At 43.2% G+C, this 23,572-nt stretch overlaps 1 protein-coding gene across 9 annotated transcripts in view; it reads right to left on the bottom strand.

Annotated features, from left to right (window-relative positions):
- KIAA1210 (KIAA1210 ortholog) overlaps nucleotides 1-23,572 on the bottom strand; it is an 80,174-nt gene that overhangs the window by 33,179 nt on the left and 23,423 nt on the right. For 2 of the 9 annotated variants that reach the window (XM_081564397.1, XM_081564400.1), the window contains exons 1-8: nucleotides 15,895-16,098; nucleotides 14,282-14,328; nucleotides 13,375-13,402; nucleotides 12,330-12,399; nucleotides 6,963-7,098; nucleotides 4,226-4,352; nucleotides 3,861-3,986; nucleotides 221-364 (exon numbers count right to left, since the gene is read on the bottom strand). In XM_081564397.1, the coding sequence (XP_081420523.1) occupies nucleotides 221-364; nucleotides 3,861-3,986; nucleotides 4,226-4,352; nucleotides 6,963-7,098; nucleotides 12,330-12,390 (594 nt within the window). In that variant the 5' untranslated portion in view covers nucleotides 12,391-12,399; nucleotides 13,375-13,402; nucleotides 14,282-14,328; nucleotides 15,895-16,098. Of the gene's footprint in view, nucleotides 1-220; nucleotides 365-3,860; nucleotides 3,987-4,225; nucleotides 4,353-6,962; nucleotides 7,099-12,325; nucleotides 12,400-13,374; nucleotides 13,403-14,281; nucleotides 14,329-15,894; nucleotides 16,125-23,572 lie in introns of those variants that run through there. The other 7 variants (XM_081564398.1, XM_081564402.1, XM_081564395.1 and 4 more) reach the window with 4 other exon arrangements.

Raw genomic sequence — 23,572 nt, 5'->3', positions numbered from 1 at the left:
CCATACCTTATAAATTACAGTGCTGATTATTTAATTTTTAGAATTGGACAGAAAATGTAAACCAACAGGCAAATCAAAAGCCAAATATGGCAGCTCCTTCCCCAAACATCCCCTTAGTATTGAGCTACAGCAGGAAAAAAGAAAGGCAAGAAGAAATTATGCCTCTGACTTGTGCATCTGCTGCCCCCAACCTGCAACTTCCGCCAGAACTAACACTCACCTTCTTCCATGTCAAGATGTTGTATGATGAACTCTTCTTAGGTGACTTATAATCAACAGACATTTCTTCAAGATCCTTAGAGATGGTGTCAGATCGAATGAGACATGAGCTGATGCTGGGTTGGCATGGACTCGGTAGTGGGATCTGTCAAGGAAGAGTATAGAAAGAAAAAGTTAAAAACTTGCGTGCCTTCCCCCAAATTACCTGTTGCTCAAAGGTTGAAGGGTTAAGAACACAAAGTGGGAGAAAAAAACAAGCCAAGGAAAGAGTCTCCTACTTCCTTGTCTTCACTTCTAGTACCTACTCAAGTTCAGTTCAGTTCAGTCGCTCAGTCGTGTCCGACTCTTTGCGACCCCATGAATCGCAGCACACCAGGCCTCCCTGTCCATCACCAACTCCCGGAGTTTACCCAAACCCGTGTCCATTGAGTCGGTGATGCCAAAGACTAATAAATACCTTCTCAAACCAAAGACTAATAAATAGCCTGGGTTCACCCTCTCAGTTGCTGCACACTTTTGCCAATCCCAAAGACAGAAACTTCAAGTTGCTTCCTTGCTCAAAACCAGAATCCTGGTGTTATCTCCTACTGACGCCAACTAGAAATCTTATTTGAGTCCAATCTTTGTTTTGATCTTGGTTTTGTCTTTGGAAGTTCAGATCTTGGGGAGGTGAGTCTTTGGGTTATGTTCTGGGCTTGGCATCCAGGCTACAATCTTTATTTCTATCATTCTCTCTGTCCAGGAATTGTCTGGATGGAATCTTGACTGTGTTGGTTGCTTATCTTAAGCCTGTTGAGACTGATTTTCTGGCAATTTTAGAAAACCTACACAACTATTCCTGGTTAGAACTGGATGACTAGTTTTCTGAAGGGAATAAAAATTGTTCATTTGGTTTTACTTTGAGCTTCATCAGACTGATTTAGTTGATTCCAGTTAGGAGTTCATGTTATACTTGAATTTGAGGCACTGGGCCCTGCCATGATCCTCTTGATGTGTATCAGAACCCTTGATTTTGTCTTTAACAAATACTGACTAAGCATGTACAATGTGCCACACCCATTCTAGGCACTGGGTATACAGCAATAAACAAAACAAAATCCTTGTTGACATGGAGCTGACATGCTTGATTCTGTCATAGGCTCTGCTCCTGCTCAGGACAGATGGGTGTCAAACTCTCAAAGCCAAAGAAAACGGGCCACAATGAGTTTCTGCCTTTGGAGTACTCCTGGCCAATGTCTAAGGTGCCCTCTTATGACTACTAGGCCCCACCTGGGGCTCTTAAGAACAGACCTTGGGGATTAACAATCCCAAAGCACAATTGCAATAATAATCACTGTACTAATGGCAGCTAACTTTTACAGAAGGCTTTACTTGGCTTTTGTTGTTCACTCACTAAGTTGTGTCTGACTCTTTGCAATCCCATGGACTGCAGCACACCAACCTTCCCTGTCCTTCACTATCGCCTGGAGTTTGCTCAAACTCATGTCCATTGAGTCCGTGATGCCATCAAACCATCTCATTCTCTGTCGCCCTCTTCTCCTCCTGCCCTCAATCTTTCCCAGCATCAGGGTTTTTTCCAATGAGTCAGCTCTTCGCATCAGGTGGCCAAAGTATTGGAGCTTCAGCTTCAGCATCAGTCCCTCCAATGAATCTTCAGGGTTGATTTCCTTTACGATTGACTGGTTTGATCTCCTTGCAGTCCAAGGGACTCTCAAGAGTCTTCTCTAGCATGACAGTTCAAAAGCATCAATTGTTCGGCTCTCAGTCTTCTTTATGGTCCAACTCTCACAATCCATACATGACTACAGGAAAAACCATAGCTTTGACTAGACAGCCTTTTGTTGGCAAAGTGATGTCTCTGCTTTTTAATATGCTGTCAAGGTTTGCAATAGCTTTCCTTCCAAGGAGCGAGGGTCTTTTGATTTCATGGCTGTAGTTACTGTCCACAGTGATTTTGGAGCCCAAAGAAATCAAGTCTGTCACTGTTTCCACCCCCCCACCCCCCCACCTATTTGCTATGAAATGATGGGACTGGATGCCATGATCTTAGTTTTTTGAAAGTTGAATTTTAAGCCACCTTTTTTGCTCTCTTCTTCTACTTTTATCCAGAGGCTCTTTAGTTCCTCTTCACTTTCTGCCATAAGGGTGGTGTCATCTGCATATCTGAGGTTATTGCTATTTCTCCCAGCAACCTTGTTTCCAGTCTGAGCTTTATCCAGTCTGGAATTTCACACTATGTACTCTGCATATAAGTTAAATAAGCAGGGTGACAACAAGCAGCCTTGATGTATTGTTCCCAATTTGGAACTAGCCTGTTGTTCCATGTCCAGCTCTAACTGTTGCTTCTTGACCTTCATACAGGTTTCTCAGGAGACCAGTAAGGTGGTCTGGTATCTTGATTTCTTTAAGAATTTTCCACAGTTTATTGTGATCCACACAGTCAAAGGGTTTTGAGTATTCAGTGAAGCAGAAGTAGATGTCTTTCTGGAATTCTCTTGCTTTTTTCTATGATCCAACGGATGTTGGCAATTTGATCTCTGGTTCCTCTTCCTCTGCTAAATCCAGCTTGAACATCTGGAAGTTCTCAGTTCACGTACTGTTGAAGCCCAGCTTGAAGGATTTTGAGCACTGCCTTGCTAGTATGTGAAATGAGTGCAATTGTGTGGTAGTTTGAACCTTCTTTGACATTGCCTTTCTTTGGAATTGGAATGAAAACTGACCTTTTCCAGTCCTGTGGCCACTGCTGAGTTTTCCAAATTTGCTGGCATACTGAGTGCAACACTCTCACAGTATCATCTTTTAGGATTTGAAATAGCTTAACTGGAATTCTATCACCTCCACTAGCTTTTTCATAGTAATGCTTCCTAAGGCCCACTTGACTTCACACTCCAGGATATCTATCTTACTTTAGGTGATAGATGGTAACACCAACGTGGTTACCATTGTGGTTACCTAAGACCTTGTTTGTACAGTTCTTCTGTGTATTCTTGCCACCTCTTCTTAATATCTTCTGCTTCTGTTAGGTCCATAACATTTCTGTCCTTTATTGTGCCCATTTTTGTATGAAATATTCCCTTGGTATCTCTAATTTTCTTGAAGAGATCTCCAGTCTTTCCCATTCTATTGTTTTCCTCTATTTCTTTGCATTGATCACAAGGAAGGCTTTCTTATCTCTCCTTGCTATTCTCTGGAACTCTGCATTCAGATGGATATATCTTTCCCTTTCTCCCTTACCTTTCCTTTCTTTTCTTTTCTCAGCTATTTGTGAGGCCTCCTCAGACAATGGAGACTAAAGATGTACAATCCTTCCTGTTGAGGCAGGGCCAGAGAATTTCAACATCTTAGAGACTGGGTTAATGGAAAGGCTATAGGTTGGAGGTCAACACATCTGAGTCAGAGTTCCAGGGCTACCACTAACTATATGGTCAGCTGGAACAATTTCTTTAATCTCTCTGAGTCTTTATTCAATCCTCACAGGCAACCCCTTGAACTAGACATTTATATCATACCCATTACAGTTGAAGAAAGGAAGGCTCAGAGAGATTAAGTAATCAGCCCAAAGTCACAGGGCCAATAAATAGTAGAGCAGGGATTCAAGCATAGGTCTGCCTGTTTGACTTTGAACAATTCTACTTTATTACCTCGGTGGTCTTGGAGCCTGCAACAGAGACTTCACTTCTGGCTGCACCTCTTGGCACAGTTCCAAACACAGCTTCATGCATGCTACCAGTCTCAGCTCTAGGCAGAGCAGTAAAAACACGAGATCTCTGTGGAAGAAGGGAAAAACATGGAGGTTGGAATGCCTGCACATTAATGTCACCATTATCTTACTCAGAGCATTTTGGGGTACATAAAGTGAAGTGAATATGGTGACCCTGGCCAATACTGTGTGTCAGGCACTAGGGAAGCACGTCATATACTTAGACTCTCTCATTCAGTGTTTACAACAGTGGGGGTGGAATCAGGAGTAGTCCAAGTATGCACTGATGCTCGAGTTCACCATTACCTGCAAATGTCTGCCTCTTGGGATCTCTGGAGAGGGGTATAGCTTCCTTCCTAATCTTTCAGGGTCAGGCTCCAACACAAAAATGCTGTCATGAGACAGGGCTCGGATCCCCATGCTCCTCTTGGTCCTGGCCAGGAAGGAAAAAGTCTTATGAAAGCAGCCAAGGGAACCCAAGACACATGTGCATCCATACTACGGCCTCTACCACAGACGCCTCAGAAGTGTACGTGCTGACACAGACAGCTTTCTGTGAGATACTGAGTGAAAAAAATAAAGAATGGTATGGTCCCATTTAATACATATACATATATGACATGGGCTTCCCAGGTGGCGCTAGTGGTAAAGAGCTCGCCTGCCAGTTCAGGAGACATAAGTCACTCGGGTTCGATCCTTAGGTTGGCAAGATCCCCTGAAGGAGGGCATGGCGACCCACTTCAGTATTCTTGCCTGGAGAATCCTATGGACAGAGGAGCCTGGAGGGCTACAGTCCATGGGGTCACAAAGAGTCAGACATGACTGAAGTGACTGAGCACACATATATAACATACACATATAGTTTGTGATCCTAGAGAAAAGTCTGGAAGGCTATCGACCAAATGGTTAGAGGTGTTTCCCTCTGAGGAATGGCACTAGGAACAGCAGGAGTACTGTACTAGTTTGTTCTAGTTCTGTGAAAAATACCATTGGTAGCTTGATAGGGATTGCATTGAATCTATAAGGTCCTTTTTAATGAGAACTCTGTGCTGTTAGTAGGCAGTGTTACACATTTGCTAACTGCCTTATCAGTTTAGTTCAGTTCAGTCACTCAGTCGTGTCCTACTCTTTGCGACCCCATGGACTGCAGCATTCCAGGCTTCCTTGTCCATCACCAACTCCTGGAGCTTGCTCAAATTCATGTCCATTGAGTCTGTGATATCATCCAAACATCTCATCCTCTGTCTTCCCCTTCTCCTCCTGCCCTCAATCTTTCCCAGCATCAGGGTCTTTTCCAATGAGTCGGCTCTTTTGAAAAGACCCTGATGCTGGGAAATATTGAAGGCGGGGGGAGAAGGGGGTGACAGAGGATGAGATGGTTGGATGGCATCACCGACTCAATGGACATGAGTTTGAGTAAACTCCGGGAGTTGGTGATGGATAGGGAGGCCTGGCGTGCTGCAGTCCATGGAATCACAAAGAGTCGGACACAACTGAGCGACTGAAATGAACTGAACTGACTCTGCATATAAGTTGAATAAGCAGAGTGACAATATACAGCCTTGACATACTCCTTTCCCAATTTGGAACCAGTCCATTTTTCCATGTCTGGTTCTAACCATTGCTTTTTGACATGAGTACAGATTTCTCAGGAGGTAGGTAAGGTGATCTGGTATTCCCATCTCTAAGAATTTTCCACAGTTTGTTGTTATCCCCACAGTCAAAGACTTTGGTGTAGTCAATAAAGCAGAAGTAGATGTTTTCCTGGTACTCTCTTGCTTTTTCTATGATCCAACAGATGTTGGCAATTTGATCTCTGCTTCCTCTGCCTTTGCTAAATCCAGCTTGAACATCTGGAAGTTCTCAGTTCACATACTGCTGAAGCCTAGCTTGGAGAATTTTGAGCATTGCTTTGCTAGCGTATGAGATGAGTCCAATTGCGTGCTAGTTTGAACATTCTTTGGCATGGCCTTTCTTTGGAATTGGAATGAAAACTGACCTTTTCCAGTCTTGCAGCCACTGCTGAGCTTCCCAAATTTGCTGGCATATTGAATGGAGCACTTTCAGAGCACCATCTTTTAGGATTTGAAATAGCTCAACTGGAATTCCATCACCTCTACTAGCTTTCATTACCTCCAAGCAAAGCCTTGAGGCAATGGATAGCAGGACACTTGAGCTCTGTTGGAATTTCAGATAAGTCTGGGGTTTAAGGCCAGGGGAACAGGCCCAAGTGGAACTCCATAGAGTGGAATTCAATTGAGCTAGGGGAGGGGTACTGGGTGTCCAGATTTCCCACATTTCTAAGATGTGGAATTTGGGGCTTCAAAGATGAAAATCTGAATAGGAGTGGCAGTGGTGGCTGAGAAACAGTCTTCCCCATACTTTATATGACTGGTTACAACATTTCCCCCAGTCTCTTGGGATGGAGGGAGAAATGGACTTGGGTTCCTTGCTTGCTTGTTTTTTTTTTTTTTTTAATTAACACAGTGATTTCATCCTTATGCCCCAACCCAGCTAGATGGCTTCACCATCTAATATTTTAATCACACATTATGAAATCTGGAGTCTGAGGGCTGGGCAAGCAAATCAGATCAAGCTTCCAAAATGATGGAGACTATCCTTCCCTTATGAAACAGAGGCCACTAGCTCCTCGCTAGTTGTAGACTCCACATCTCAAGTGCTTGTAGCTGTGACACAGCAGGATTGCCCTGATCTACCCACACCCTCTCACCCAGTGCTCTTAGGGGAGTGGGGTATGCATTTGGTATGCCCCATCCAATCCACTGAGCTGTGAAGCCCAGACAGCAAGCATATATCTACGAGCACAGGGGAACCCCCCGCCCCGGGATGTGGCTGCACTGGCAATGGCTGCAGACCCACCTCTCACATGCAGGGTGACGAAGAGCCCCTGAGAACCAAAGGCCAGTGATGATTCAGCTGCCAAAGGAGGACCTGGATGTAGCTCCCTGCCCTTTGCCTTGTCTCCATTCCCCACCTCTCCTGAGCTTACCCTGGCTTGGTTTGTTGACCTTCTTGAACTTACTTCAGAGAAGAGATGTCAATACTGCTGCTGGACAAGCTTGCTTTGAGCCATCTCCCTCCCTGGGCATCTTTGGGCTCTTCCTTCTTCTTCTTGCCAAAGAAGCTCTTGAAGTCTTTAAATCTGGATATCTTTCTTCCTGGAAGTTAGAAATGCAAGTGAGGCAGAGTGTGATGGTGGAAGGGAAGACAGGAGAGGAAATGGCCTTTGTGATGAGAATGAGGAGTAGGATCCCAGAGGCCCTGTGGGTCCTAGCTCTCGCACCAGTGCCCCTGGCATCATTCATCTGCTTTGTTCTCTTCTTAGGAACTCACCAGCAAAGTGAAAGCAGAAGCTCAGGCCCCAGCCTGTGGCCTCTGGGCAGCCTCTATTCAGGCTCATCTCAAACTGCGTTCACTTGCCTCTCAATTTCAACTATTAACACACACCTTTTTCCTGGCCCTAAGAAATTCATTCATACGCAGAAACTTTTGAGCCAACATAAGCACTTGGTACCCTGATCACTGGAGTCTTCGTGATCCAGCTGGGAAGCCAAGCTTCCACATGTGACAGATACTTCAGGAACTTTGTAAATCCATGTGGGAGCTGGTATTGCCCAACCTGTGTGCTGCAAGGATGCAGACCCAAGGAACGAGTGCAGGGGGTTGGTGTGGTCATGGAAGATGTCTTCTAAGAAGGGCTTTATGAGGAAGGGAGAGGGCCAGGAATTGGGAAGAAAGGGGTTCTGGGCAAAGAAGCACCCTGTGCAAAAGGCATGACAATGTCACCTACTAATGAATTTTGCAAGGGAGGGTGTGTATGTGTGTGCGTGTTTGTGTGGGTGTATTATGGGTGTGTTATGTGCACTGTTCCTTAATTATTACTGATTGGTTCAGATTACCTACAGGGCTGCTGCCCTCTGCACATGCAGATAATTGAAAGTTTATTCTACTATCATTAAAAAAAAAACCAGGGCAGCAGTGAGGAATGTGAGCTTTCAATGCTCCTCAGGCTCTCTCTGGGTTTTCTTGAGTTTCCTAATAAGCACATGTATCTTTCTCCCAGCTCAGAAGAGGGGAAAGGGGAGGGGAGTTTGTACTGCATTCATCCGTGGGAAGGAAACTGCTCTTACTGCTCCACATGCAGAAATTTACCAACTCAGGTGTCTCATTCCAATTCCCAACAGCCTGGTCTCTGGAAGCCAACAAGACTGTTATAAGATAGGCTTAGTGGTGTGATGGAAAACACCACCGGAGAGTAAGAAAACTCTGGAATCCTGAGCTTGGTTTGGCTCTGCTATTGATTAGCTCTGTAACCTCAGGTAAGTCACTCAACCTCTCTGGGGCTCAGCTGGAAAATGAGGGGATCATGCTAATCAGTGTCTCCCAAAGTGTGTTCAGAGGGATGCTCATAGGTCTGTTGCATGAAAAGGGGGGTCTGCAGTCTAGTCAATCTGGAAAATGCTGATTAAACACAGTTTAGGGGTCTGTGTTCCAGCAAAACGTTTCTGAAACTTCAACATGCCTATGTGGATGGTGAAGTGACAAGAAACTTGGTAACAGTGTTGTCTCCCCAATGCACGTATGCAGAACATCTAGCAAAACACACTTAGAGAAATGCTGAAGTAGGGCTTCTTCTAGTGCTTAAATACTATGGCCTGTCTGTGTACTGATTACTCCTGGGCCTGCCTAATCTAGAACCTTTAGAAAGGTTTCTAAACCTCAAGGCCTGCCTTAAGTCCAATTTTCCACCATCACTACAATTCATGCTCCTCTTTGCACACTTAAAACTTGACTGTTGGCACCACACGTTTTACATCTGAATGTTCTCTAGTATGTGCATTCATTCATTCATTCAACTATTCAGTGAACATTTATTAAGGTCAAGCACTTACTATGTTTTGCATATCAATGAGAAAGGAATAAGATATGGTTCTATGTCTTAGCTACCATCCCCCACCTCAGGGCTATAGGCAGGCCCTCTTTAGCATCCTTTTTAGCAACTAGCACAGTGCAAACACACCGTAACACTCCAGAGACAACTGAATCCACTGAGGGGTGCAGAAAACCAAAATAGCTTGTTACATATGTTAAATTGAGATCACTGTGCAGAGCCATTCTTAAGCATCCTATCATTTAAATACTGGCCCTTATCGGGATTGATATAAATTGTAAATAACGTAGTAAAGAGTTTGGCATAGGATCTGGCATGTAGTAAATGCTAATAAATGAGGTAGAATTAAGGAATCAATAATTGTCTATTAAGACCAGATTCAATTCCATCTGTAAAACTGATCTATCAATTCTACCCATCTAACCATCTATAGATAAAGAGAAGCACCATTGGGGCAATGAAGGAAGATGGTCATATGCATGCTTGAAAATCATTGCTTAAGTAACTTCAGTTCTGAATGGTCTGAGAAATCTCTCATTTACTAGGATATACCTACACAGGGTCATGGTTAGGATAAATTTGGCAAGTGTACATTGAGACAGACAGAATAAAGCATGAAGATGCATTAGGAAATATATATTTTCCCAAGTTCCCTTCTTCAATTTTTTAAGGAAAAAAATTAAATGAATTTCTAGGATAATGAATTATTTAAAATGATGTTTGACCTCATAGAACTACTGTGAGGATTCAACGTGAAAGTGCTGAAAAGTATACAGGACAGAGTAGGCTGGCTCTAAAATAATCTGTATTTTGCTCCCGAGCTTTCTTAATCTTCCCACCCCCTAAGGATTTCTAAAATCCATGAAATATGGAGATTTTTATGTAAAATCCTGATTACTATACTCTGTTAATGACTATACTCAGTTTTTTACTGGGATATATTTACCAATCAGATCTCAGGGTAAATGCCCTTATCTGTAATATTTGCTTACTTCTGTGGTATAAATACTCCCATTCGGTCAATTTCAAGCTAGTATATTACATTTAGGAAGAGACATGCACAGCCTCCCAAGTCAGAATGAGGCAGCTCCAACAGACCACTAAATAACTCCTGCCCAGTGATAAAGAACTGGGCAGTGCCACCTCACAAACAGGAAGGAGCCTTTGTAGGCATTGCCATTTTTCAAACAGAAGGAATGGGATTTATTGATTCTTGACAGGCAGATCTCCTTCTGGCCTTCTGAAATGAGAACAAGCTTCTGCTCAGTGTTGGGAACCATAATGGTTATTGTCCTTCTTGCTTAGAAATCCCAGAAGGGAAGGGAGGTGGGCAAAGCTAAAGGATTGCAAGTTGTAAACCTGTTTCTCACATACCAGCAAAGAGAGACAGGAGAGAATCAGCAGGTCCGTGACACAATCTATAAACACTTAATAACTGAATAAAAACACTTCCAATAAACTTTTCAGGCTGTAAAACTGAGTGTACCAAACAGAATTGTACAAACCTTATAATTTGTACAAACCAAATTATACTTTAACACATTTTTATGTTCCTAAATTAACCAAATGACTAATGACTTAAGAACTATAACAGGTGTTAAAAATTAAGTATGTATACATTCCAGTTTCCCTCCAATCTTCCATTTAGACAGAAACAGCTTATTTTCCCATGAGGATGTAAAATATTGGTTAGCCAAAAAGCTCATTTGGGTTTATGAACTTTTTGGCCAACCCAGTTCCCTGGGTGGGGAAGATTCCCTGCAGAAAGAAATGGCAACCCACTCCAGTATTCTTGCCTGGGAAATCCCATAGACAGAGGAGCCTGGTGTGCTATAGTCCATGGGGTCGCAAAGAGTTGGACATGATTTAGTGACTAAACAACAACAACAACACTTATGTAGGTTACCTATACACCGGGTAACTTATTCCCCTACAAGGCACAGCAGTGATGGTCAGTGAGCTGACAGCTGTCTGGATTTCTCCTGTAACAAAGCCATTGACCTCCCTGTCCAAGTCCAAGGACTACATATTCCCAAACAGACAGTAGCTTTCAACATCCCCATCCACTGAGGGCCGGCAGTATGTCACATGCCAGGAAACAGCCCATGGAAGCCATCCCCCAACCTTCCCCCAGAGAAAAAAACACAACTCCAATGAAGAAATTATTGCTTCGGGTTGTGTATTTGCTTATCTACCATGCACACAGGCAGCCCTTCTGGGTTGAACTTAATGAGCTTTCAAAATGCATGGCACATAATGGTGACCTTGTTCTCTTGCATTGCTTCTTGGAAAGAAAACTCTTCTAATTAGCCTTTCTTGCCTTCAACTTCCCGACAGCCACTGTATTCTCTGTCTGGCAATGACTCATACTACAAATGTACCCAAATGTTTGGTCTCTTAAAAAGGATTGTGAACAGAGAAAGGCTATTTCCTTACCTCCACTCTACATCAAGATGCACTGCATAGCCATCTTTTTTGGTAGACATCTGTCTAGCTTGTATCCAAAAAGATAGGTCAGTTCATTTGGTTGTTGGGGCTGCCTTGGTGAGGAGGCCTATTATTCATTTATTCATTCATTCATTTCTTAAAAACTTTTGAGTGTCTAATCACACTCTCTGAGGCCCAATACTGAACAATGGTGACACAGAGATGAAGACCCAAGCCCTGCCCTCAGGGATCCATGTACCATGTTCAGCACCCCCCTACTCACTTCATTAGTGAAGTCAGGCCTCTGGGAAGCCACAGGAAGTTTCCCTGCTCTCTGTCTTTCCAGACCAAGTCTTTTGCCCCACACACTACTAAGAAAACTCAGCAACCATTGAAGAACAACCCAGTGAACTGTTCAATTCAGTTCTGTCTTTAAATTCAATGTCTCACCTTATATCTTAGGGTTCCTCCCCTCCCCCCACATTTTTTTTCAGTGTCAGTAAAACTTATCATTGTTTAGTGACCTTTGCCTATTACCCCATTCATGGGCTCCTATCACTCAGGGGTGATTCATAGTTTATAATTATAATTTAAATGGATACACGTCTAAGTAGGTTTTGCAAAAGAAATTTTTGTAAATTGTTCCCATTTAACAGAAGCCTATGGTGGTGTCTTTTGTTACTACACCCCCTTTACACCTCAAAATTACAAATTTATCGTTGGTTAAATCTGGATTACTATCTATGGCAAAACCTCAGTTGAACCTCTCAGATCACAGCCTGTTCTGATTTCTTTTTCTGATTAAGCAGAAATACTTCTCTTGCCTTAGTAAACAGAACCTGGTAACCATCTTCAAGGAAGACTGCAAAGTCAAGACAAAACTTTTTAGACTATCGGAGATTCAGATGAAAGAGAAGAGCTTATAAGATGGAAAAGTAAATATGGACTGAGTCTATTGTCATTAGAAATTTGATATGAACTTGTCTTCTTATGACTTGATTCTTTCTTCTAGGGGTTAAACACACTAAACAAATCTAGTTCTAGTTATCAAGATTTTATTGGGTTACTTACCCTCATCACTGGTCTCCAGAACTTCCACACTGCCAGAAACTCCACTTAGTGATTCAGCCATAATTGGTTACTAAAATAAAATATAGAGCAAGAAACCAAAAAAAAATCATTTGATATCCAGTATATTACACAATCATTTTACCCGACTCCTTATCCTCCAGTTAGATTCTTAAACTATGCAAGAAAAGATATATAAAGGGAATTGCCATTAGAGAGAACTATTCTTCCTTTAAAAAAGACAATGATTCAATTTACATGAAATGTACAAGATAGGTAAACACAGAAAGTATTTTGCTTAGGGCTAGAGGTGTTTTTTGAGTGACAGAGTACAGAATTCCTTTTTGAGGTGGTAACAATATTCTAAAATTAATTGTGATAGTCACACAAATCTCTGTGGTTTTTTTCAAATTTTATTTGTCTCCATAGGGTCTTAGTTGTGGCACCCGGGACCCTTGTTGTGGTGTGAGGGTTCTCTAGTTGTGGCTTGCAGGTTAGTTGCTCTGTGGCATGTGGAATCTTAGTTCCACAACCAAGGATCAAACCTGAATCCCCTGCATTGGAAGGCAGATTCTTAACCACCAGGGAAGTCTCCAAATCTCTGAATATACTAAAAAGCACTGGACTGTATACTTTAAAAGAGTGAATTGTATCATATGTGAATTATAGCTCAGTAAGGCTATTACTGGGACTTCCCTGGCAGTTCACTGGTTAAGACTCCATGCTTCCAACGCAGGGGGTACAAGTTTGATCCCTGGTGAGGAAACTAAGATCCCACATGCCATGCAGCTCAGCCAAGAATAAATAAATAAATAAAGCTGTTACCAAAAAATAAAAGATAAATATACAAAACCTGATCTATTGCTTTGTGTGGGGGCCCATTAGATTTGGAGGCCTTTCACTATTCATGGGTGTACCCATGCAGACAGAATTGTATTGATAAGATATGAAGAAAAAATTGAGATACTCGACTACATAAAAATTTTAAACTTTTGGCCAAAAAAAGTAGAGTCAGCAAAAGAATAACAAACTAGGAAGTAATACTTACAGCAAATATAGACTTCGGGGTCAATTTTCTTAATTGTCAAGAGTGCATATAGATCAATAAAAGACAAACAAGTGGATATAAAATGGGGCAAATGATACAACAGGAAGTTTATCAAAAAAGAAATACATAAAGAAATGCTCAGTCCTACTCATAATTAAAGAAATGTAAGTCAAAATATCAAGTCAACACTTTCACCTATCAGATTGTCAAGAAGTTTTAATTTTGATGTTCCATGCCGACACAGATGAAAAATTGACATGTTCATACGTTATGGAGTGTAAATTGCTCTCTGAATAGCAATTTCACAGTATCAAAATAAAAATATACACATACCTTTCGATACAGTAACATCACAACTGGAAATTTACCCTGTAGCTATACTCATACTTGCACACAAAAATATACATGCAAGAATGTTTCTCACAGCATTGTTTTAAGTAGCCCAAAATGAGAAACAGCCAAAGTGACCATCAAAAGGATAATTCTCCCTTGACTCTGATTCTATGTCATAGGAGTATTATCTGTCCCTGGCCTCCTTTCCATTAGTGCAGATAATTGAGTGAGAGTCTACTGTACATTTTCTTTTTTTATGCAAGTCTCAAATTTTTTATTTAAAGAAATGATGAATAATACATAGCAATAATTTCAACAAGCTTTTTGTTTAAATTTTAGCCTCTGCAGACTCAAAAGCACAAGGAATTACTTACATATTTAAAAATAATACTCTGAAATTTCGTATTATTTTTCACCTTCTGTACTGTTTTTGCTATCAAGATATAGTTATTCCTATATAATGCTTTGGCCTTCCCGAGTGACTCAGTGGTAAAGAACCTACCTGCCAATGCAGGAGACCCAGTTTCAAACCCTGGATAGACACAACCCCCTGGAGAAGGAAATGGCAACTCACCCAGTATTCTTGCCTGGAGAATTCCACGGACAGAGGAGCCTGGAGGACTACAGTCCATGGGGTCAGAAAGAGTTAGACATGACTTAGCAACTAAAACAACAACAATATAATGCTTTAGATTTTTTTCCTGTATATTAACCTCAATCATAATACCATACGTTTTCCATTCATTCTAGCCAAAGCTAGAGATGATATGTCTAGGGAAGCATGTCAGTTGATAATCGCACTTTTTAAATTATGCTGACATTTTTAATGGGAGTTGGTGTGTGGAGGGGAAGGGTTCTGATCAATACCATAACCCAGAGAAAGGATGCTATATTCACATACAGCAGGAGCACTGTGGAGAGGCAGGCATGGACTTATCATAGCTCCTTATCATAGCTCCCCTTAGGGTCTTGATTCAAGTACCATCAAGTTGAATTAAGTAAGTTCTGGATCCCCTCTCCCTACCCTGGATCTGTTCTGCTTCCAGAAATAGTCAAGCCGCCATTGCTGTTTCATGGATGGGCTCCAGATCCAGCCTGCACTGCCCTCTAGCCGTAAGCTCTGATGTTTCTCTGGAGCTAGAGAGAGGTGACCACAGGCTCTGAGGTGAAGGCAAACTTGAGCGGTCACCCACTGAGAGTGAATGAGGCCTTAGCAAGCAAACGTTTCCAAACCACAGAGAAAGCTGACAGGGTCCTGGTATCAAAATGACTTGAGACTCTCTCACTGAGAAGTCCCATGGTTCCCCACGGATGTGTATTCTTTCTCATTGCAATGAATAATAAAACCAGCTTGTTCAATGGCAGATGTGTTCCAGGTGGGCTTTGACTGAAAGGTATTGACACTTTATTCAAGTCACTCAAACTCTATGATCCAATATCACAATTCTGCCTGAAGATGACAACCCCAGATCCACACTGTACTCACTAATTATGACACAAACTATATATATATATATACACACACACACAAGTTCCATCTGGAGATCTTGAAGGAGCAAATGGATAGAGAAATTCAGAAGCCCCTCAGAAATTCAACAGGAGAACACGAGAATTCCTTAGGCCAGGAACAATTCACATCACTGGTGAGTCCCTGTGACATCTTAATAAACATGGCGGTACCCTTTCCCCTGCCACTAAGAAAGACTTCTTAGATGCTTGGGAAATAAACTATCTCTGAGCTTTAATGAAGCCCATGGAAAAGGAGCCAATTTTCCAAAATACCAGGCCACAGCAGGCTAACATTGCTTTTGGCCCACCATTGTCAGGGGTAGAAGAAGGAAGGGGAAGGACAATCAAAAAGAAAGAGATGAAAGACAAAGGGAAAACAAAGAAATAAGGCATCCTGCCAGCATCTGTGTTCTTAGAGCTCTAAGAAAATCATTTGATGTAAATAACCTTTGAATTTCAACTGTCTCAAATTCTTTCTGGCATACTTGCCTTATTTCCCCAACTGAGGGCCCTGAGGACAGTACCACCAACAGCTGAGCTGTCTCCCCTTCCAAACCAACAAACCAACAACCACAACCAAACACATGAACCTCCTCTAGATTTGAAATCCTCTTCCTGTTACCACCCATTTCTCTGCATTTCTTTAAAGCCAAACTTTAAAGAGATCTCTTAACTTACCACTCTTATGTCTTCACTTCTGTGCTCTTTCCGACCAGCTTTCCAAATCCAACTACTTCCAAACCACTGCAGTAAAACTGCTTATGTTCAATCCAACCGTCTGCTACTTGACCTGCCTTCCCAGCAGCATCTGACACTCCCTCTTTGTTGAATAATTTTATCACTTGCCTTTCTGAACATCACATCATGCTCCCTTCATTTTCCTCCTACCTCATTGGCTGTTCCTTCTCACCCCCCATGGCTGTATCTTCCTCCTTTCCCTGGATGTGAAATGTTGTAGCATTTGAGGGCTCTACCCTTGGCCCTTTTCTTTATCTACAGTGATTTCCCAGAGCAGCACCATCACATGGAAATGTTAACAGGAGCCACAGTTGCAAGCCACAGAGGTAATTTAAAACTTTCTAGTAGCCACATTTTAAAAAGCAAGAAGAAACAGGTGAAGTTAATCTTAATAATGTATTTTATTTAACTTAGTAGAACCAAAGTCTTATCATTTCAACACGTAATCATTATAAAAATAATATCAATGAGGTATTTTATGTTCTTTTTTTTTTTTCATACTGCCTTTGAAATCTGGTTTGTATTTTACACTTCTAGCACTTCTCAATTTGGGCTGGCCACATTTCAAATGCTCAGTAGTCCCATGGGGCTACTGACTACCATATCCTATGTGCTAAGCCACTTCAGTTGTGTCTGACTCTTTGTGACTCCATGGGCTGTAGCCTGCCAGGCTCCTCTGTCCATGGGATTCCCCAGGCAAGAATCCTGGAGTGGGCTGCCATTTCCTTCACCATCCATATTTTAGATGATCTCATTCACACTTTATCAATACTATCTAGACACTAGAATCCAAAACTTCTGTCTCTAGACTGAGCCTCATCCCTGAACTCCACATTCCTATAGCATCTGTGTAGCCAACATTTCCAGGGGCTTCCCAGTGGCGCTAGTGGTAAACAACCTGCCGGCCAATGCAGGAGACATAAGAGACATGAGTTCGATCCCTGGGTGGGGAAGATGCCCTGGAGGAGGGCATGGCAATCCACTTCAGTGTTCTTGCCTGGAGAATCCTATGGACAAAAGACCGTGGTGGGCTACAGTCCAGGGGGTCGGACAGAGTTGGAGATGACCGAAGTGACTAAGCGCGCATGCATACAGCCAACGTTTCCACCTAACAGCATGTATCAGATGATTGGGTCCCCTCACACTCACTCCTCCTGGGTTTTATGTGCTCTGGTCCCACAACCATGCCCCCCCCCTTGACCACCAATCCTGCTACTCTCCTACTTTCTTCCTCCGCTCTAGCCTCACTGGCCTTCGTGCTAATCCCCAGCACATCCAGCTTCTTTCAATCACAGGGTCTTTGATTTGCTTCTCCCTCTGCCTGGAGGGCTCTTTCCCCAGATGGTTGCATGAATGCTTCCTTTATAGAAGTCAAGTCAACTCCAAGGTTACCTCTCAGACAGAACCTCTGTGATCATTCTAGTTAAAGCCTCTAGTCTCTCTCTGTCACTTTATCCTTTGCTCACATCTTATAGCGGCCATCACTATATGAAATTATATTCTATATTAATTTAGTTACAATGTCTTATCTGTCTCCTCTACTAGAATGTAAATTCCATTAGGGCGGGGGCCTTGTCCATTTTGTTCATCACTGGATCTCCCACCACCTGGAATGTACCTGGTACATATATAAAGTGAAAGTGCTAGTTGCTAAGTTGTATCTGACTCTTTGCAGCCCCATGAACTGTAGCCCGCTAGGCTCCTCTGTCTGTGGAATTCTCCAGGCAATAATACTAGAGTGCGTTGCCATGCCCTCCTCCAGGGGATCGTCCCGACCCAGGTATTGAACCTGGGTCTCCTGCATCACAGGCAGATATATAAGGCACTTGATAAATGTTTGTGGAGTGAATGCCAGGATTCAATAAAAGGAGAAGTAATGAAAGAACCATCTTTGTGATCAGAAATTTCTTAGAAGTCAAGGCATGCTACAGGAGGCAAAGGAAGACTTGTCCTGGGAGAGGAAACTTCTTATTCACTAGCTTAGCAGCTTCCAGCAAGGCAGGCCCCGCCACTAGGTTATCCACCTGCACAGAACCAAGCACTCTTGTCCTTGTCACAGAGACTCCATTCCCAGGTGTCCCAGGCCCAAGACGCCTGTGTGTGGATCCCCACTCAGCCAGGCGAGACCCAGGTCCTCCTAGATGAGATTTCAGGGAAACATAGTCTGCCTCATCCTCCTTTCCAGCCACCACCATAGGCAAAACTTCTTTCCATTTTCCCCAGGCTGACCTTATTAACAAGAGCTTTGTTTCCCCAGTACCTCTTCAGAGAAGAGGAAAGGCTGTGGTTTGTTGTTTTTTTTTTTTTTTTTTTAATTTATTTCTTCTGACTGCACTGCACAGCATGCAGGAGCTTAGTTCCCTGACCTGGGATCATACCCATGTCCCCCACAGTGGAAGCATCAAGTCTTAACCACTGGACCACCAGGGGAGTCCCAGACTACATTTCTTTCATATTTCTCATTATGGCTAATAGAAGTTTAAAGTGAATTGGTTCCTTAATTATGCCAGTGCTCTTTAACAGTGGCCTTGGCACTGCTTCCGGGCTGGTGTATAGTTTTATTTATGACGTTTAGCAAAAATTGCGGTCACCTCAGTGCTATCTCAGGAAAAATAGTTACAATGTTCTCTCTAAAATATCAATCTGACCATGAGCTTAGACGAGTTCACCCCCTTTCTGTTGCCTGCAGGATCACAGCCAAGATCTTAACACTCAAAGCTCTCAGTTAGCAGGTGCTCCCTGTCCTCTCTGTTCTCCAGCAGTCCACTCCCACTCGCACCCTCATGATCTGGTCTCCCCGAATCACTTGTCATTGCCTGAACACACCGTGTTCTTTTGCGTTGTCTGTGCTCCGTACAAGCTGTCCACTTGGCCTGGAACACCACCTCCCTTGGCCCCGCATCCTTGAAATCTTACACATTCTTCAAAATCCAGCTCAAAGATATTGCCCTCGACCCACACCCTTGCCCCTCTGCCCTCCCCCCTTGCCCCTTGGATGTGCCTGTCGTAGTTGATATCCCCTTGAAGACAGGGACCCCATTTCACTTATCTGGAGATCCCCAGCACCTACCACCCTAGTGGATCAGATGGTAAAGAGTCTGCCTGCGATGCGGGAGACCCAGGTTTGATCCCTGGGTTGGGAAGATCCCCTGGAGAAAGGAATGGCAATCCACTCCAGTATTCTTGCCTGGAAAATCCCATGGACGGAGGAGCCTGGTGGGCTAAAATCCATGGGGTTGCAAAGAGTTGGACACAACTGAGCAACTAACACAGCACCTAGCACGATACCAGGCTCATGAAGGTGTCCACTGTGTGTCTTTATGGATGGATGAGTACAGGAGTTGGGGAGGGGGGATGCAGTGACAAATAGGAACCGGGGGGAAATGACTTTTTTGCTTAAACATATGGGGACAACTTGAGATATACTCGCAGCAAAAGACCCCTCTATATGAAGTCCCATGAAAAAGCTGGCAAACTGAGTAAGGAAAAAGGAAATAACGTATGTTTTTATCCAACAAAGGATGAGAGGCCTTCAGAACCACTTCCAGAGAGCATAAAGTCCTGTAATAATGGTCATCAGGAAGCCTGGCCCAGCAGAAATAGAAAGTTTCATTGTGAGTCATTATTTAAATATGGCCTTGCTCTCTCTAGGCCAGCCCCAGATGCTGAAGCCCCAGAACAACCTTTTCCTTTTCAAACCATCTGACTTAAGAGCTGAACAAGGGCTCGGGGTGGGGGGGGCGAGGGGAGGAGAGAAAAAACAAGTAAAAAGCCCTGTCTTCCAAGGTTGTTGAAATGTTTTAACCACAGCCTGGTCATGTTTAAGGATTCAGTAGACTTTGCTAGACAGCTTTGCTGCCTTCCCCGAGTGGGGAATGCTAATGAGAAGCAGCTGGCCTCATTTAAAAAAATTGATAGAATAAAATGTTCTTCATAGAGTCTGTGGTAGGCAGAATTCCTCAATGGCCCCCAAGGTTGTTGCCTCCCTGGTTTGCATGCCTTATACATCCCCACCCCTTGAGTGTGGGTGGGCCTGGCCTAATCAGGTGATCTCTTTTAAAAGCGCATCTATGCATACAGAAGGCAATGGCACCCCACTCCAGTACTCTTGCCTGGAAAATCCCATGGATGGAGGAGCCTGGTAGGCTGCAGTCCATGGGGTCACAAAGAGTCGGACACGACTGAGTGACTTCACTTTCACTTTTCACTTTCATGCATTGGAGAAGGAAATGGCAACCCACTCCAGTATTCTTGCCTGGAGAATCCCAGGGATCGTGGAGCCTGGTGGACTGCCGTCTATGGGTCGCACAGAGTTGGACACGACTGAAGCGACTTAGCAGCAGCAGCAGCAGCATGCATAGAGAATGGACTTGTGGACACAGTGGAGGATGGAGAGGGTAGGCAAATTGAGAAAGTAGCATTGACATATATACACTATCATGTGTGCTGGAGAAGACTCTTAAGAGTCCCCTAGACAGCAAAGAGATCAAATCAGTCAATCGTAAAGTAAATCAGCCCTGAAGATTCATTGCAAGGACTGATGCTGAAGCTGAAGCTCCAATACTTTGGCCACCTAATGCAAACAGCTGACTCATTGGAAAAGACCCTGATGCTGGGAAAGATTGAGGGAAGGAGAAGTGGGTGACAGAGGATGAGATGGTTGGATGGATCACCAACTCAATGGACATGAGTTTAAGCAAACTCCAGGAGAAAGTGAAGGACAAGGAAGCCTGGCATGCTGCAGTCCATGGGGTCACAAAGAGCTGGACACAACTTAGTGACTGAACAACAACAACATGTAAAATAGATAGCTAGAGGGAAGTTACTATATAGCACAGGGAGCCCAGCCTCATGCTCTATGATGACCTAGAGGTGGGGGATGGGATAGGAGGGGGAAGGGAGGCTCAAGAAGGAGAGGATATATATATAATTATGACTGATTTGCATTGTTATATGGCAGAAACCATATTTTACAATTTACAACATTGTAAAGCAATTTTCCTCCAATTAAAAAACAGTGGGTCTATGGATGTGATCATAAAATTTGACTAGTGTTTCCATATTTCATTTTCTAGATCTCAGTCCTTCACCCCAAAGGTACAACTAAAAAGGTTTTCATATTTCATACAAAACTCTTATATCGCCAGTAAGACATTGGCTTGCCCAATATTTTGATGCTGATCTTTATTTTTAGGTAGTTTGGAAGAAACAGTACCAAAGTCATCGGTCATCAGTGGGCCCTCTAAACTGGGATTTAGCCAGAAACAAGCCTTACAAACAATGTTTGAATGGCTATTTTATCAATTCCCCTGAGGATCATAAAAAGTTAATTCTTTGTTTTAATTAATTTATTTAATTGGAGGCTAATTACTTTACAATATTGTGGTGGTTTTTGCCATACATTCACATGAATCAGCCATGGGATTCTTTATATATAATGTGCCTTAGGACATTAGGGCATAATTTTCTAGCAGAACTTTTGTTAAAAAGGTTACACAATAATACTTTCAAAATGACATAGCTAATACAGTAGGGGCTTCCCAGGTGGCACTAGTGGTAGAGAACCTGCCTGCCAATGCAGGAGGTGCCTGAGACTTGGGTTCGATCCCTGGGTCAGGAAGATCCCCTGGAGGAGGGCATGGCAACCCAGTCCAGTGTTCTTGCCTGGAGAATCCCACGGACAGAGAAGCCTGGCAGGCTAAGGTCCATGGGGTTGCAAAGAGTCGGACCCGACTGAGAAACTTAGCATGCACGCATGCGATACAGTGGTAAGATTTACCTGTACACTGTAATATATGTAACATTTATTGTTAAACAGACATTTAACAATTATTAAATGTCTCATATATATGACTGGAAATAATTTCATAAAAATCTGAAAGCTTCTTTACCAATATAGTTATCTTAGTGAATAAATGCTCTTTGCTGTCTGAAGTAAAAAAAAAAAAGTGGGTGTAGAGATCACATATAGAAGTCAGAGAGATTCAAAGCTGCAGGGGACACTCTCCTGTGGGCCTGGAAGGAACAAACTGCCATGTTGTGGAGAGGACCAAGTGGCAGAGAATGGCAGTGGCTGAGGGCAACCCTTGATTGACAGCTATCAAGGAAGTAGGGACCTCAACCCCACAGCCTCAGAGAAACTGCATTCTGCCAACAAGCAGTCAGTTTGGAAGATAATTTCAGATGGGCTCTCAGCCCTGTCTGACCCATTGACTGCAGTCTTGTGAGGCCCTGAGCAAAGGGCCTGATAAACCATGCCTAGTCTCTTGATTCATGGAAACTGAGAGATGATAAATTTGTGTGGTAAGGCACTCAAATTTTTGGCATTTGTTACACAGCAATGAACATGAATATGACTAGAATACAAATACAAGTCCTACGGCCCCAGCTGTAATTGAAAATGAAGTAAAAAGTGGGGCAAGTTTGGAGCCATGTAAGCCACAAGGCAGAATTTGGTAAGAGGTCCATGAGGGGGCTGTTTATCCCCTTCCCCAACCCATTCCACCACAAGCACTTTTTTATGAAGAACATAGGTTACCACTCTCTCAAGTGGCCTGTCAGCTGAGCAGGTTAGATAGACCTTGCCAAATACTAGAACAGGCGAAAACCCTGAAGGCCCACTTTGTTAAGAGAATGTCATCAACTTCTTTCAAATATGTCTATACTATACTCTGTCCCCTCAGCCAGGTGTGTGTAACCACCAACCAGTGGATGTAGAGTCTTGGGCTGATCATTTTGAGGCATGACCCGGGAAGGGGGAGGGGAAGCGCCCAGCTACTTCTAGAGGAAGTGTCTTTTGCCAGGATGCCAACTCATTGAGGAACCAGGGCTCCCCCTGAAATTAAAGTATGAGAAAGGGCCCCCTTTCTCCTTACTAGTTGTAAAATAAGCTAACCTCTAATGGAGAGTGATCACTCCCCCTTTCTCTTTTCCTTGCATGAGATTGGTGGGAGGAAACCAAAGATTTGACCAATTCTTGAAATGTGGCCCTTGGACTCCATGATGGAGACAGCTGCCCCTTGAATCACATAACGAGCTCTAGAAGTCCCACCTAACAAGCCCACCAGTTATCAGAATGACTCTGACATAGCCAGTCATTCCACTGACTGGCAGCATTTACTTGGAGTGGTGCAGCTATGATGCTGAGTTCCACCCAGGCTCTGACTACTTCCATGCATGAATCAGGGCTTTTTGAGGTTGTCAGCATGACTGGCATTTTCACAGCTGGGGCCAGGGTGGCAGCATGTCTCAGCAGGCTCGAGGCCAACCAGTTAGCTCTAGAACCTCTGTTTGCTCATGCTCCTGGGTGCAGAGGATCCCATCCCATCCCTCATGGGATGCTGGACTTAGGAAAAATCTTTTCTTTTTTTAAATTTTTATTGGAGTATAATTGCTTCACAATGTTGTGTTAGTTTCTACTGTACAGCCAAGTGAGTGGGCTGTATGTATACATATATCTCCTCTTTTGGGAATTTTCTTACCATTTAGGACACCACAGAGCACTGAGTAAAGTTCCATGCTATACAGTAGATTCTCATTAATTATCTAGTTTATACATAGTACAGTGTATATATGTCAATTCCAATCCCCCAATTCATCCCACCCGCCCTCTTTCCCT

This window comes from Giraffa tippelskirchi, chromosome X (genome assembly GCF_054371585.1).
Source record: "Giraffa tippelskirchi isolate mGirTip1 chromosome X, T2T-mGirTip1v1.2.pri, whole genome shotgun sequence".
In the NCBI taxonomy this organism is placed as follows: domain Eukaryota; kingdom Metazoa; phylum Chordata; class Mammalia; order Artiodactyla; family Giraffidae; genus Giraffa; species Giraffa tippelskirchi.
This window is presented reverse-complemented; position numbering and strand designations above follow the sequence as displayed.